General features: G+C 46.9%; 1 protein-coding gene across 1 annotated transcript in view; it reads right to left on the bottom strand.

Annotated features, from left to right (window-relative positions):
• TG (thyroglobulin) overlaps window positions 1–15,060 on the bottom strand; it is a 242,494-nt gene that overhangs the window by 224,906 nt on the left and 2,528 nt on the right. The window contains exons 3-9 of the mRNA XM_019931980.3: window positions 14,759–14,856; window positions 13,418–13,621; window positions 12,894–13,053; window positions 7,043–7,149; window positions 6,426–6,569; window positions 6,050–6,235; window positions 105–1,205 (exon numbers count right to left, since the gene is read on the bottom strand). Coding sequence (XP_019787539.2) covers window positions 105–1,205; window positions 6,050–6,235; window positions 6,426–6,569; window positions 7,043–7,149; window positions 12,894–13,053; window positions 13,418–13,621; window positions 14,759–14,856 — 2,000 coding nt within the window. The remainder of the gene's footprint in view (window positions 1–104; window positions 1,206–6,049; window positions 6,236–6,425; window positions 6,570–7,042; window positions 7,150–12,893; window positions 13,054–13,417; window positions 13,622–14,758; window positions 14,857–15,060) is intronic.

The following is a 15,060-nucleotide window of genomic DNA, read 5'->3' as shown; positions in this document are numbered from 1 at the left end:
TTTTGCCATAACAGAATTTGGGGCTTTAGCTACAGCGGTAAGGCACTGTGTCAGGGGCCCAGGGGAGAATCAGAGTCTGCAGATTGAATACCCAACAGACTTACATTGCTTGGGTTCTCCAAGTTCACTTCGAGTTCCGGGAATAGGCTGACCCTCGGCGTCCACACAGTAACACTCTGAGTTGAAGCACTGGACAGGGAGGAAGTGCCCCTCACTGGTACAAGAAGGGACAAACAGGCTGGACCCGGCAGGCTGGCTACCCAAGAGGCTTTGCATGCGCATCCTTTGCTTTTCACACTCTGTGGGGCACTTCGGTTGTCCACCTCTGACCCTGGAGCCAGCAAGTTCTTGGCCCTGGGCATCCACGCACCAGCATTCTCCAGCAAAGCACTGGACCTCCTTGTAGCTCCCTTCTGCAGTGCATGATGGGACAAAAAGGCTGCCAGGTGTCTGCCCACAGCCCTGGGAGCTAAGCACCATTTCCATCACGTCACCTAAATCCTTTGCTTTGTCCTCTGGCACAGAAATAGCATGCTGCAAGAAGAGAAGGAATTCTGGAAGCTCCAGGAGGGAAGAAAGGAATTTCATGGCATTTTGATTCTCTTGTAAGTTGATTTCAAAGCCAAAGCTGCCCACAACTGGCTTATTCATAGCAGCACCCCTCTTCAAGGCTTCAGGGGCTTCCCTGGCAGGATTTGAATCCAGTCCCACGGAGAAGGGCTTGGCTGGATCTGCTAGTGCCCATCCATTTTGGAAGCCTGGGAGACCAAGTTGCTGGAAAAGGCGACTGAAATTAAACGTACCTCTTGGGCCCAGGGCTCCAGACAAGTTAAACTGCATGACATTCTCCAAAAATCTCCCTCCAAAGAGGTTTTGCTGGAGTCGCTTTGGGTTGGTGGTGAACTGCAGGGCAAGACGGGCCAGCTCTTGGGAGGGAAGAATCCCTCTGATGGCTTCTTTGAGGAGACTTTCTAGGGCAGCAAACCGTGTATCCTGCCCTTGTACCATTGGGTGGAGAATCCCAGAATCCACAAAGAGCTCCTTGATCAAGGAGGGGCAGGATGAGGCAAATCCAGTGACTCTCTGAGAGCCCGGTCCTTCCTCGGGAGCCAGGAACAAGTCATGCCGGCTGAAGTAGCCCGAGGGCCCAAAGCGGAGTCTGGAAATGGCCCGCCGCCTCTCAGAGGGACAGGACTGGTCTTCAGCTGCAGGAGAAATGCAAACAGAGATGCAAACAGAGAAATGGTTTTACTATCACCAGTAACCCTGCCACAAGGCCTCAGATCTTTCTGGTAGTGAGATGAAAAAAGTCAGTCAGGGACCGAATTCACACCTCTTGCTTCTCTGTATCTTTGTATTAACACTTTCTTCCTTCCCCCTGAGCAGAACCCGTGGCTCCCATCTTGGGGAGTAAGGACTCCAGGTGACTTGACTTTCTCTCCTAGATTTCATTACAGGGTGACCTCCCCCTCAGGCTGGGCTCAGAGACACCAGCTCACTTTCTGGAACGTTGACCACACATTCACCACCATGAATGGTGTCTCTTCACCAGGTGTCCTGCCTCGCCCAATATTCAAGTCCACCTGGAACCTCAGAATGTGATCTCACTTGGAATGAGCATCTCTGCAGATGTCATTAGTTAAGATGAGGTCATACTGGATTAGGGAGGGCCCTAAATCCAATGACTGATGTCCTTAAAAAATGCCATGTTACAGAGAAGATACACGGGGAAGAAAAACACAGGAAGATGGATGCAGAGGCAAGAGTGAGGCAGCTATAAGCCAATGAATGCCAATGATTGCCAGCAAACATCAGAAGCTAGGAAGGGGCACGGAAGGAGTCTACTCTGGAGCCTTCCGAGGGAGCGCGGCCCTGCTGACACCTTGATTTCAGACTTTTGGCCTGCAGGACTGTGAGAGAATAAACGTCTGTTATTTTAAGCCACCCAGTTTGTGGTCATTTCTTACGGCCCCCCTAGGAAACTACTATACCAACAAATTCCTATTTGTTTTTAATGAAATGTTGTTTTCCAGTATTCTCCTACTGGAATTCTTAATGGCCTTTAATGCTTCATCATATGCTCTTCATGTGGCTTTCAATTCCTCCTTGTGGGTCATTTCATCTAGGCTAACTCGTTTGTAGTCTGTTTGAGGATAAGAACCATACTTTAAGTGCTATTGGTATTTCCCATAATTAGAAATATTTTCCTATGTTTCAACATATTGATACAGTATTTAGGAATTATGATATTTCCCATAATATAATACAATAATGCCCACTCAGCAAACACACTTAGCACATTCTCCCAGGCTTCTTGACCTTCCCTTGAAATTATTAATTAGATAGTATTAACTCAGTTAACTCAATATATGTGTGGTCAGGTCATTCTATCTGAATATCCTAAGTTGACTGTCATCCCATTCAGAGAGAAGATTTTAAATTCAAACTCCGATTGTCTCAGTCACATAGGTGGAAGGGAGAGAGCTCCATTTTTCTCCATAAAACCATAAATCTTAGAAGTCCTTTGCGATCCACCCACCCGCAACTTTTCCAAATCATTCTTTTCCCTCAATTCACATGGGTGCCAAAAAGGAAGTCAGCCAATTTTCCTCTGTAACCAGGCAATAAAGAGCTGGAACTTGCGGTCAGAGAGAGTGAGAAAGACTGGCAACATCTGAACACATAACACATCCGTCCATGAGGCCACAGCTTCCTCTAATGGATATTACAGCAAGGTATGGAAGAAATCAAGCTCACGGCTCGGCTTACTCTCTTTCCAAATTAAGAGCATATTGTGTCCATTCATTTGTTATGTAGAGTTACCAAGGCAAAAAAAAAAAAAAAGAAAATTCAGATATTTGTTCCATGTGGCATTTGTTTCCATGGAAACAGGACTGATACACCAGAGAGAAAAAGTAAAAAAATATATATGATCCATGCATTTGGAAGTACTTTTGGTTTTAATTTGGAAGACCACAGTTCTTCATTTTTACCTGGAAATTGGAGGGCACAATATTCTCTGGGTTTTAATAGAACCAAAGTGTAATTGTAAAACTATCTTCAAGGCAGAGCTTCAGAATGTTCTTTTTCTACATCCTCACACTTAGCAGATAGGATGGTACCCAATACTGTGCCAAGAACTCAAAATGTTAAGTTGGAGAAATCAACTGGTTTACCAGGAAGTATTGAAAGAACATTAACACATGTCTATTTTGAGCCTCTAAAAAGACTGTACTCCTCCTTCACTGTTTCAGATCTTGCCCAGGCCATCCAGTTCACCTAAACTGGAAGCCTGCAAGTGCTCCTGGATTCCTACCGCTCCACCGCTAACACCTTTCAGGGTCTCACTGCAAGGTGGAACAGTCTTTTTTTTTTAAGATTTTCTTTTTTTGATGTGGACCATTTTTAACATCTTTATTGAATTTGTTACAATATTGCTTCTGTTTTACGTTTTGGTTTTTTGGCCACGAGGCATGTGGGATCTCAGCTCCCCGACCAGGGATCGAACTCACACCCCCTGCGTTGGAAGGTGAAGTCCTAACCAGTGGACCGCCAGGGAAGTCCCTGGAATGGAGTCTTACTGGGATGCCTGGTGACATGTCTCAAGTCCACACCCTCTTCCACAGCCCGCTACTTCTACTTCAGTATTGCTTCCTGTCCTGGGCTGAATAGGCTCCCCAGAACTCATGTCCTTCCTGGAACCTCAGATGTGATCTTCTTTCGAAACGGGGTCATTGTAGATGTAATGAGTTAGGATGGGGTCCTACTGGAGTAGGCTCTACTACTCTAGAGTGCTCTTAATTATAGGATTAAGTGGGCTCTTAATCCTATACAACTAGTGTCGTTACAAGAAGAGGAGATGAGATACAGAGGCAGACACCCAGGGAGACAGCCATGTGACAACAGAGGCAGAGTGTGGAGTTATGCAGTCACGAGCCAAGGAACACCAAAGACTGTTGGTGTACAAAAGAATGAAACAATGCCATTTGCAGCAACATGGATGGACCTAGAGATTATCATACTGAGTGAAGTAAGTCAGACAGAGAAAGACAAATATCGTATGATATTGCTTATATGTGGAATCTAAAACAAGGGTACAAATGAACTTACCTACAAAACAGAAATAGAGTCACAGATGTAGAAAACAAATTTATGGTTACCAGGGGGTAAGGGTGGGGAGGGACAAATTGGGAGTTTGGGATCGACATATACACACTACTATGTATAAAATAGATAACTAATAAGGACCTACTGTATAGCACAGGGAACTCTACTCAGTAGTCTGTAATGGCCTATATGGAAAAGAATCTAAGAAAGAGTGTATATGTATATGTATATGTATAACTGATTCACTTTGCTGTACACCTGAAACTAACACAGCATTGTAAATCAACTATACTCCAATAAAAATTAAAAAATAAAACAATTACGTTTCTGTCTAAAAACACAAAGATTGTTGGCGACTATCACAAACCAGGAAGAGGCAAGGAAGGATTCTCCCCTGAAGCCTTGAGAGCGAGCATGGCTCTGCTGACACCTTGATTTTAGACTTCTAGCCTTTAGAACTGTGCAAGAATAGATTTCTGTTGTTCTAAGCCACTCAGTTTGTGGTCATCTGTTACAGCCACGCCAGGAAAGTAACATAGGCCCCTTATCTCTCTTCAGGACACTGCAATGACCTTCAAACGCCCCACTACCTGCAGCTTGATGCTCCTGTACAATCTGTCCTCCAAAATGCCTGGGCTGTCTTTCCTACACACCAACCCCACACGGCACTCTCCAGCTTAAAAACCCTCAACAGCTCCTCTGACCCTCCAGGATGAAGCCCCCAAGCCTTTGCTTTGCTATGAAAGACCTTACTACCCCTGCCTTTCAGAGTTCCCCACCCCAAACATACTCCAACATGCTTTTTCTCTATCCTTCTCGCGGATTCACTGTTCATTAGCTCACCAATGCCTATTACAGATCTTCCTCCACTGTGGCAGGGTGACATCCTGATAAACCCATCGTAAGCAGAAAATATCATGAAGTCGAAAACGCATTGAATATCCAACATTGTAGCTTAGCCTCGCCTACCTTAAATGTACTCAGAACACTTACATTAGCGTACAGTTGGGTAAAATCATCTTAACACGAAGCCCATTTTATAATAAAGTGCTGAATATCTCATGTAAGTATTTTTTTTTTTTTGGCCTCACCGTGATGCTTGCAGGATCTTGGTTCCCCGACCAGGATTTGAACATGGGCCCCGGCAGTGAAAGTGCCAAGTCCTAACCACTAGATGGCCAGGGAATTCCCTCATGCAATTTATTGGATACTGTACTGAAAGGGAAAGACAGCATAGCTGTCTGGGTACAGAATGGTCATAAGTGTATGGGTTACAATCGAGTGGCTAATGGGGGGAGCTGCGGCTCACTGCCATTGCCCATCATCACGAGAAAGTTTCATACCGCATATCTCTAGGCCGGGAAATGATCGAGATTCAAAGCACTGTTTCTACTGAATGTGTATCATTTTCGCACCATTGCAAAGTCAAAAAATTGTAAGTCAAACCATCATAAGTTGGGACCCTTTCGTATTTATATCCTTATAATTTTGTTTCTCCTGTTCTTTGTAGAGAGAACACCTCTCTTTATTTTCCTCCTTCAGGAAACATCTTTATTTTAGAAGATGTTCAACAAGTGTCACCTCTTCCATGAAGCCTTCCTGGATATTTCCTTGTCATACATGCTGCGAGATAGGATTGACCCGGTTCTGCTCTGTGCTCCTTCAGCTATCAGCACACACTTCTCTCATGGCACGTGTACACTTAATTCTTCTACTATTCTCTGAGCTCCCTGAGGAAGCAACCATGCCTGATGCAGGACAAGAAATGTGCTGGAAATTAATGATGATAAACAGGTTTGCATCATGTTGAACCTGAAAGGCCTGTGGGGGCACCCTCAGGAGGCAGTGGAATTAATGGGTTATGAAGAGGTCCATCTGGAGAGACACTTAAAGTCACATAACCTGACGAGAACAAGAGAGGAGGCCTGGAGAGGACACCCACCACAGGACGGAGGCTCCCCTTGACGCCGCGTCCCCTGGATCTCCCGTCCCTGGGCGTCCACACACCAGCACGGTCCATCCCTCTGGCACTGTACCGCCTGGTACTCCCCATCTGGGCGGCAGCTCGGAGCGCAGGGGTGACCGAAGCTGGTGGCTGTAAACCGCTCCACTTCACATTTCGTGGGGCCTACAAGAGATCCGCGTGGTAAAGGAAAGGACAGTTGGTGTGTTTACAGCATGCGTTCTGGGCGCTGGTAAGACTGTTTCAATCACTGCACCCACTTTGCTGGGACAGCCACAGAGACTGCAGCGACTTGAAACCCGAGTGGTTTTCTCCTAGCAGAAACACACACATCTGCCGTCGGCTTAGTACTTACATCGGAATCTGCCAGAGATGACTAGCTGCACCGCTAGGAACCGTCTCTGCAGTATTCGGTACAGGGTGGTCTCAGTGAAGGTGGAAGCAAGGTCCAGGCCAGCAAAAACGGTGTCGTAAATTTCATCGAGTAGCAGCTCCAAACCTGAGCCAAGACAGCAAGCGTTTGGAGGGATGGGTTCATTCAGACAGGAGGCCCTGACCTCGCTGCGTAAACAGATACAAAGAGGCCAGAGCCTCCACTGGCATCATTGTGCTTTGGGTCTGAACAAGGCTTTAATGGTTTTCAAAGTCAGGGCGGCTGTGTATGGTTGCACAGTTTGTTCACAGCACAAGGGAGCACAGCTGAGAGAGTGAGAGATTGCAGTCCATCCTGGGTCCTACTTGCCACGCTTGGAGCTGCATCTGCGCAGGGGAGGGGTGGGGTGGGGCAGGGGCTGGGCACCTCTTTCCAGTGTGTGCAAAGGCACCACGTAGACTAGCAGCAGCTGTGTTTAAAGGACCGTCCCTGAAAGTTTGCGAAGGCCACGCCCTCCTCCATATCCAGGGCAGCCCAGCCGCTGTTTCTGATTGACAGGGAGTGACATTTAGGCTCTCGGGTCTGGCGAATGCGCTTACCTGTCTCAGCCAGCTCCCGCCCTTGGCTGTCCACACAGTGACAATACCCAGACACCTCCGGAAACCTTCTGCGAAAGGAACTGAAGGTCACAAATGCATCTGGGAACCTAAGAGACAATGGATTTATGACCACCGTTTCATAAAAAGCAAGTCATCATGAGCTCTTCCTGTAGAAATAAATTAATGTGGCCTCATTTCATCTGGGGAAAAGAAATGGCTGCTTCTTTATTTCATGCCATTTGCTCCATGCTTCCTGCAGTAAATGTATTTTTTTTTTTTTCTAAATTGGTTGTCCTTGGCCAGAGCGAGGCTGGACCTGTGAAAATAAAGCTGTGCTTGGCTGTCATCCACTAATTAGCATTTTTCTCACTCGTGGCATTTGACCAATTTATGCCCAAGCGTGTGTCTCATAGGACCAGGCAGAAAACAGTTAATGAGCATTGCATTAACAAGTTCCTTTACCAGAATATAACCCTAGAGACTAAGGGCCAAGTGTGCTTTACAGACATATGGTACACATTGTAGATGATCTCATTTGGGGAGATCAGACGACTTCAGATCCCTTTACAACTTTTCAAGAGCTTGAAAGGAAGCCAGATTCCAGGATAGGAAATTCTTATGTAGGCCATTTCCCAGTCCCACAGTTGAAAAAAACACCAAATCAATGTGACATCACTAACAAGGACTAAACATCCCTTGCCATAAATTGAGGAAAAGGATGCCTAAATCCTGCCTGACCCGGCAATTGCTAAAGGGAGCTAATTGGCTGGGCTCCCCATCCTGGAAGTAATATGAAGCCCAGGTGAGTGACGTAAAGCTGTATCAGGAGTTCTTCCCACGTGCAATGACATAGCAACCAGAGAGGATTTGTTCATGTTTATGCAACACTGAGAGATTTATTGTATGCCCTATATAGCAAGTCTATGAAACCAAGTATAGTATGTTTCTACCTACATCTGGAAATATATCCCCAACCAATAAGTTAGCAGAAAAGCAGCTCTCTGCACAGATAGGTCTACTGCTGTGTAATATATTCTAGCAAAATGTTGAAAACAACCTTAATGTCCAAAGATATGAAAATTAAAAGTGAATTATAGTAAACCCCCCAAACGAATGCATGCATAACATTATGTAAAAAGCGTAGAATACAAAATGGCATGTACATATACTACAATTACTCCTATGCACATGAACCAGTATTGGAAGGGAATATATTTGCAGGAACCGCTCAGAGCCTGAACACAGGGTGCACGAGTATTAGTTAATCTGAATGTAAATGAATGCACAAAACAAGACCTATGAACGCACTGTAGAATTATGGATTTTTTCCATGTTGTTGGTCTATGACTATGTGTATGTGAGTTAAATTAAAAAGAATGTTACACTAAGTGAGTTGAATAAAAGAAACTAAAAACTCACTTGGCCCAGTTGCTCCCACTGACAGGAGGTATATGACAGAAGTTCATTCATTGGAACATGGGACAATTCAATTACAAAAGTGCTAATAATAGTAGCATAATCATTTCCATTTATTGAACACTAATCTGTAGAAGACAACCTGCAAAATGTTTAATATATGTTGACTCATTTAATTCATTTAACCCTCCTAAAAGGCAGGTGGTATTTTTTTCATGCCCATTTTAGAGGTTAAAAAAGTGAGGTGTATTGGCCATGGGTCTTGAACCAGTGGTGGGAACGGGGGTTCAAATCCAGGGCTTCACCACCACGTGATCTCTGCTAATGGTGTTACGCAGTGTGTTTGGCGGTACCCAGTTCCTGCCCCATATCCTGAGAGGCAGTCCTCTGTTTTGACACTCTTCTTTCTAGGCTGGACACTGAGCTTTTCCTGGCATCTAATAGAGAGTGATGGGTCACTCAGCTGGCCCGAGGTTCTGAAGCCCATTCCAGCATGAGGCACGGGAAGTTTAAATCACTCCAGTCCCACATTCCACCAATTCAACCCAGAGACCCAACTCAACCTTCAACTAATGGAAAAGGATGCTTCCCTTTCTTTGGATTTTATCAGGATAAGAATAAAAGAGTCCTCAAGAAGGAAAATTGTAGTGGAGGGGAAAATGATGGCGTTTCTGCTTTTATGTTCAGATTGTGGCCAACACAGAGTTAGAGAAATCACAAATGAGGCTCCGTGCGATACAAAATGTCAGGCCCTGCCAGGCGTCCGGTCCTGCTCACCTGCAGGGTAGGATTCGTGCCCCTGGACCCAGGGAGCCAACACCCCTACTCAGTCAGATGCTCCAACCCTCTCCCGGATAGCCCCTCCAGACATCTCGCCATTGATGAAGACTAGCAGAGCCCTCCTCAAAGTCAAGCGCTATGACTCCCACAGTGCCTGGGGCACTGCAGACACTGCAGAGGGTCCTGTGAGTGTAACAGGTGATGAGTCCACGAGGATGTCTCCACACACAGTCGCTCACACATTCAGGTAACGAGGCCCCTTTACCACATGTTATGACGCATCTGCTCCTTCCCCCTGGATCACCTGTATCGCATGGGTTGCCAAGGCATTTGAAGAAGTTTGAACGAGCTCAGTCACTAAGGACGAGAACTGATAAAGAAACCAATTGAATTTAATTCGGGTCACTAAAGCCTTGATAATGGCATCGGCTCTTAAGCCCTTTACTACAATCTGCTTCGCCAGAATACGCTTCCCTAGTTAGTGGTTAGGTAAGGGCAATGTGAAAGGTGGGGGAGGGGCCAGAAGGACTAGCAAAGCTCACTCCATCACGTCACCCCATCATGACATGTTCTTTTGGTCACCGGCCAAACAAGTGTAGTTAACAGCTGCCTTTTTCAAGAGGCAAAAGGACCTGCCTTAAATGGGCAAATGCTGTGGTCAAGTTCAAGTGTATATCATCACCCAGCACATCAAGAACCCACAACAAACAGGTTGGCAAATGAGGCTTCCAGGCTCCCTGTGGCCCCATGGAAACAGGTCAACTGCCTTACGCCACTTCTCCATGTGAATTTCCCATAGAAATCGCCTCAGATTCAATATGCCAAAAGCAAATTTGTGACTTTTCCTTTCCAGACTCTTCCTGTACCATCCATCCAGAAACCAGACCTTGGAGTCCTCCTTAATGTTTTCTCTCCCTCGCCTCCCATATATGTTCCTTCACCAAGTTCCATGGAGTCTACCAAGTCAATATTTGTCCAATCCCACTCCATCTCACCATGGTCCTCTCCATCACCTGCTCTGGTCCAAGTTGACAGCACCTCTCACCTGGACTAGTACGGTAGCCTCCGAACTTGTAGAGTCGCCCCCAGGCACCCATTCTGCTCTTCCCTGACCCCAGTCCATTCTTTTCAAAATCCAAGTCTGATGGTTAATAAGATATACCCAACTCCCTCTCAGGCTTAAAATTCTTGATGCAGTATTGGGGACGTACTGAAACTAAAAATTACTCCTTGTTTATGTGAAATTCAAATATCACTGGCCATCCGGTAGTTTTTCAACTGGCGACCCTAGGTGTTATATCTAGACTCTCCACGTAGCCTCCGTGGCTCCTGACACTTTGCCCCAGTGGAGTCACTGGGGCTGGCACTGCCCAGGTCTGCTTATCAGAAAATTCCTGAATATGGCTGGGCTTCCAGTAACCAGCCACCTGACCCTTCCCATGACCTTCTTAAATCAGAATTCGCTCAGAGACATGCTTGCTTACATAAAAGAAAGGCTCCCGTTTCAAGGGTAAACTTTTTTTGTTCCTTAACAATGGATGCTTAGTCCTGAATGTTTGCCTTTAACTCGACTGCCCTCTGGTGGAAGCAGCTATGAATTGTGCCTCAAGCTGGCACCTGCAAGAAGTTCTTTGATGACTGTAGGCCTACTGTATGCAAGGCTCTGTGCTCTATGCTGTGGGGAACAGAGATGAACTGAGGTTTTGTGGGATGGTAAAAGGAGACAGACAGCTCTGGGACCCACCAACTGTGATTCCTAGGCTAGGGTCCTTAACTTCTGTGCTTCAGATTCCCCATTGTATGCCAGAGACCATCAGTTCCAATTATTTTTGTAAATATTGAAGTAAATGAAAGGATCTCAAATTCTCTGTATATAGTGAACATCCAGTTGAACTTGAACTGAGCACACGTTGGTTTGTATCAATGAGCATCAGTAAATCAGGCTGTTTGCAGATTCCTATGTGCACACGGGCAGGCCTTGTGGGGCGGGGAGGGGAATGTAACCTACATTTGCTGAATGTAACCTACATTTGCTGAAGCTGGTGATCTTCCTCACAGATGCATAATAATTTACAATTTTCGCAGTGGTTTCACAGACAAGGGCTCAGCATATCTTCACCGTGACCTAATGAGCCAGTGTTGTCCTTACAGATGGGGACACTGAGGCTCAGAGAAGTAAGTGACCAGGTCACTTTGCCAGCAGTGACAGAGTCAGAATGAGGGTCACAGGGCAAATGCTATGGGGCCAGGCGGGTAATGCAAACAGATGGAGCAGAGGTATATGGCAGCAGGACACGGAGAGACCCAGAGCAGCGGCGGGGGGCAGCGCTCAGTCCAAAGAGAACCAGCTTCTTGGTGCCATGCGACAATGCATGTAGCCCTCACCCTTGTTCTTCAGAATCAGGAATTCAGAATTTTGTGTGTTATGTAGAACATATAAAATTGCTGATGTTCAACTATTTTTACCTACACAAACGGAAATTTCACAGGATTCTACTTAAAATCCCCCAGTTTTTAAAACACTATGCAGCTCAAAAGAGACTTATCTCTGGGACAGTTCTTGGTCACAGGCTTTTATCTGTGACCTCTCCCGGCACATCCCTCTCTCTCATAGGGAAAGAAACTTGTTGTTTTGAAAGCCAGCCACATAAAGGCTCAGGTTCTCCAAGAGAATTCCTATCAGTATTCACAGACTAATATTCTTATTTATTTTCACTCAGAATGTTTCAATTATATCTGAAGTCTGTGCGAGCCCTTTACAGCAATAGAGTAGCCATCTTGAATAACCAGAAGCTATCCAGTTATTTGGGCCAAGATCTATGATGCACCTCCCTTTTCATATTTGTTATTTAAATCTTTAAACTCATTGATAAGTGCAAACATACATGCAATTTATAAAAACGGTCCACGTTTTTTACGGAGCCATCATTTTTCCTTTTCCGCTGGTTCCCTTCTCCACAGCAACCTGACCCTCAAGGCGGCTGTGATAACCACACAGTGTGTGCTCATTCATGGTTTTCTCTGCACCCACCTAATCCTATATGGACACAAGCACGGTCACATAATATGAACGTAATATAGAATCATATATGCACATGAAGGGACCTGTCTGATGTTTGTTCTCTAAAAATTAAATCCTCTTACATGATCTGTACCTTGTGTATCGTATTATCTTAATGGGCTGCAGAATCCTCTCCGAATCAACTGGAATTGTTGATTTGCATTTTTTTTAAAAGGCTGCAGAAATATTTATGGCAGGTACACATTTATCCAGCCATCCACCTTGGGTTGTCAGCCATTTTGTTCCCAGTTTTTGGCTACAATAAACAACAATGCAGTAGACCTCCCAGAACGTACATCTTCACATTGTGGTGTTTTCATCTCCACGGGCTGGCCGGACCAGAAGGTTCGCCTGTTTTTAATCTGAATGGCTATTGCCAGCCCGCTCTGTGGGGAATGCTGTAGCCCTTCAGTCCGTCACAGCAAAGGAGCGTGAGGCCTCTGTCCGTTCCCACGGGCTGCGTGTCTCACACACACACACGCGCGTGAGCACGCGCGCGTCCCAGCATACAGTCCCAAAGCGAGCGGGAGCTTTGGCAGGAGATGGGAAGGGATGGCCCGTGACGAGCACGCTCAGGGGCCCAGCAGCCCTTACCTGTTGTAGCTGTGGACCAAGTCGAAGATCATCATGTCCGTGGTGTTGACGAACTTGCACTGCACAGACATGAAGGCTCCGTCTAGAGAACACTGGGGCGGGGACTTGTCCCCCACCCCATGGAGGAGACGGCGATTTCTTATCTCACAGCTCCCTGGACCTAAACATTTCCAAGAAAACAATTTTTAATTCTCCCATACAAGGAGGTGTGTATGCTTCTGCAGTGGAGGTGCATGGGTTCATACGACACTCGTGACAGCATCCCAAACAGGGACTAAGGCCTGGGACAGGAGATGCTCCTTGAAATCCTACTTACTCTTCTAATGATCAGCCGGTGAATATTGCTGTCCACCACATGGAACTATCAGAAGGAATAAAACCTTCCTAAAATCCCTTCCTTCTCTGTGTCGAGGGCCAGGTCCTCTGCCTTTTCTCGGGGAGCCCTGACCCCGTTTTGGTTCCGATATGGGAGGCCGCCCACAGCCTCCACCTCCTCATGGGGTGCTGGTGCCGCTGGGACTTACATCGTGTCGGCCTCCCTCGCTGGCGGGTCCCGTACACCTCCATCCCTTCCGTGTCCACACACCAGCACTGCTCCCGTCGCAGGTCGCACTGCACGGGCTCGTAATCCCCCGAATCCTGACACTGAGGGAGGTAGGATGTGGCCGTGCTGTTGATGTAGCTGCTCAGTAAGATCTGCTGCTTCTGCAGCTGGCAGAACGACAGACCTGTGGCAACAAAGAGTGGCGTCAAAGCAGGACAGCAGGGACGACGTAGGGGTCGTAACCCAGGAGGACCCTTCTCCCTCCCCAGAGGCGGGAAGGCAGGGCAGTCCTTCCCACAGCCCATGGGTGCTTGATGAGCTGGCAACAGCCTCAGGACCAGCGTTCCAACTGCCCAACTCTGTATCCCAGGATTTCTCCTGACATCCTGCGGACCGAGCTTGGAAGGGCAGGTTTCATCGTGTCCCATGGGTCCCCGGGACACCCCACAGCCCTGCCACTGCAGAGGTGCAGTGTGAATGGAGTACACAGGCTGCTGTTGACAGCTTGTCTGAATTCAACTTTCCCCGCACACTTGCTGTGTGACCTTGAGGAAGTCTGTCACCTCTCTGTGCCCCACTCACGTTATCTACAGAATTAAAATACAACTGTCTTCTTCAGGTGCATGAGGACTAGTGACGTTAGTGATTACTGCTCCTACTGAATACCTACTGTGGGCCGGGTGTCTTATGTGCATTTTAAATCCCCTCAACCATCACAGTTGATCCTATAGCAGATACTACATTCTTGTTACAGACAAGGAACAAGAACTCAGTGAGAGCATGGGACCCAGCAGCATGCTGGCCCCCAAAACCAGTGCCCAAAACAGAGCTTTGCTCCATTAAAGGATAAGTGGTTCCAAGCTCAGTTTCACAATTTTAAGATGACCAGTGTAAACTGACCTTTGTTTTAGGCTGAACTGTGACATGCTTTAAATGGGGACTGGGCTTTCTCTGACTACTCATCGTAACAACCATTTTAACAGGAAAGTTTTCACCTCAGTCTCAAATTTTAGAAACACCCCAGGTGAAAGAACACTTCCTGTGCCCGTGGCTGCTTTCTGGTTTCAGAGACCTTTGATGTCTGCTCCCTGTTGCTTCCTTCTTAGCACCAGGCACCGAGCCTGGCACATGGGGGAATTCAGAGGCGACAGCTAAACAAATGACTTGTCAAGTTGGTTTTCACAGCAGTCCCGTAGGAGATAGGGTCGAATTCAAAGGGGAAGATCCAGCAGCCCATGGGGAGACTCACCCTTGACACACCCAAGCCTAGTGCTCTACCCAGGATGTGAGTTGTCCCCAGCGGGTCCCCCCGCCAACTTACAGGATGCAGGCCGCCCAGGCTGCCGGCTGCCGGGCACTTCCCTGCCGTCGGCGTCCACACACCAGCAGGAGCCTCCATCCTTCCCGCACTGGACAGTCCTGGGGGCAGGAGACACAGTCAGGTAGGTACCTTTCTTCTTCCTTTCCATCCCTCCAAGCCTTAATTCATTTAAACTGGGAAGAGATTGGTGTGGAGCAGGGCAGGTGACTAGAGAAAGGGAAAGCGCTGACACCTGTGACAGCCCCGCACATTCATTCTCCACCAGGCCAGTCTGCCAGCCCTGTAGCAAAGGCCACCCTGGT

Source organism: Tursiops truncatus, chromosome 17, assembly GCF_011762595.2.
Source record: "Tursiops truncatus isolate mTurTru1 chromosome 17, mTurTru1.mat.Y, whole genome shotgun sequence".
Lineage (NCBI taxonomy): Eukaryota > Metazoa > Chordata > Mammalia > Artiodactyla > Delphinidae > Tursiops > Tursiops truncatus.
Note: the sequence above shows the minus strand (reverse complement) of the source record. Positions and strands in the feature narration are given on the sequence as shown.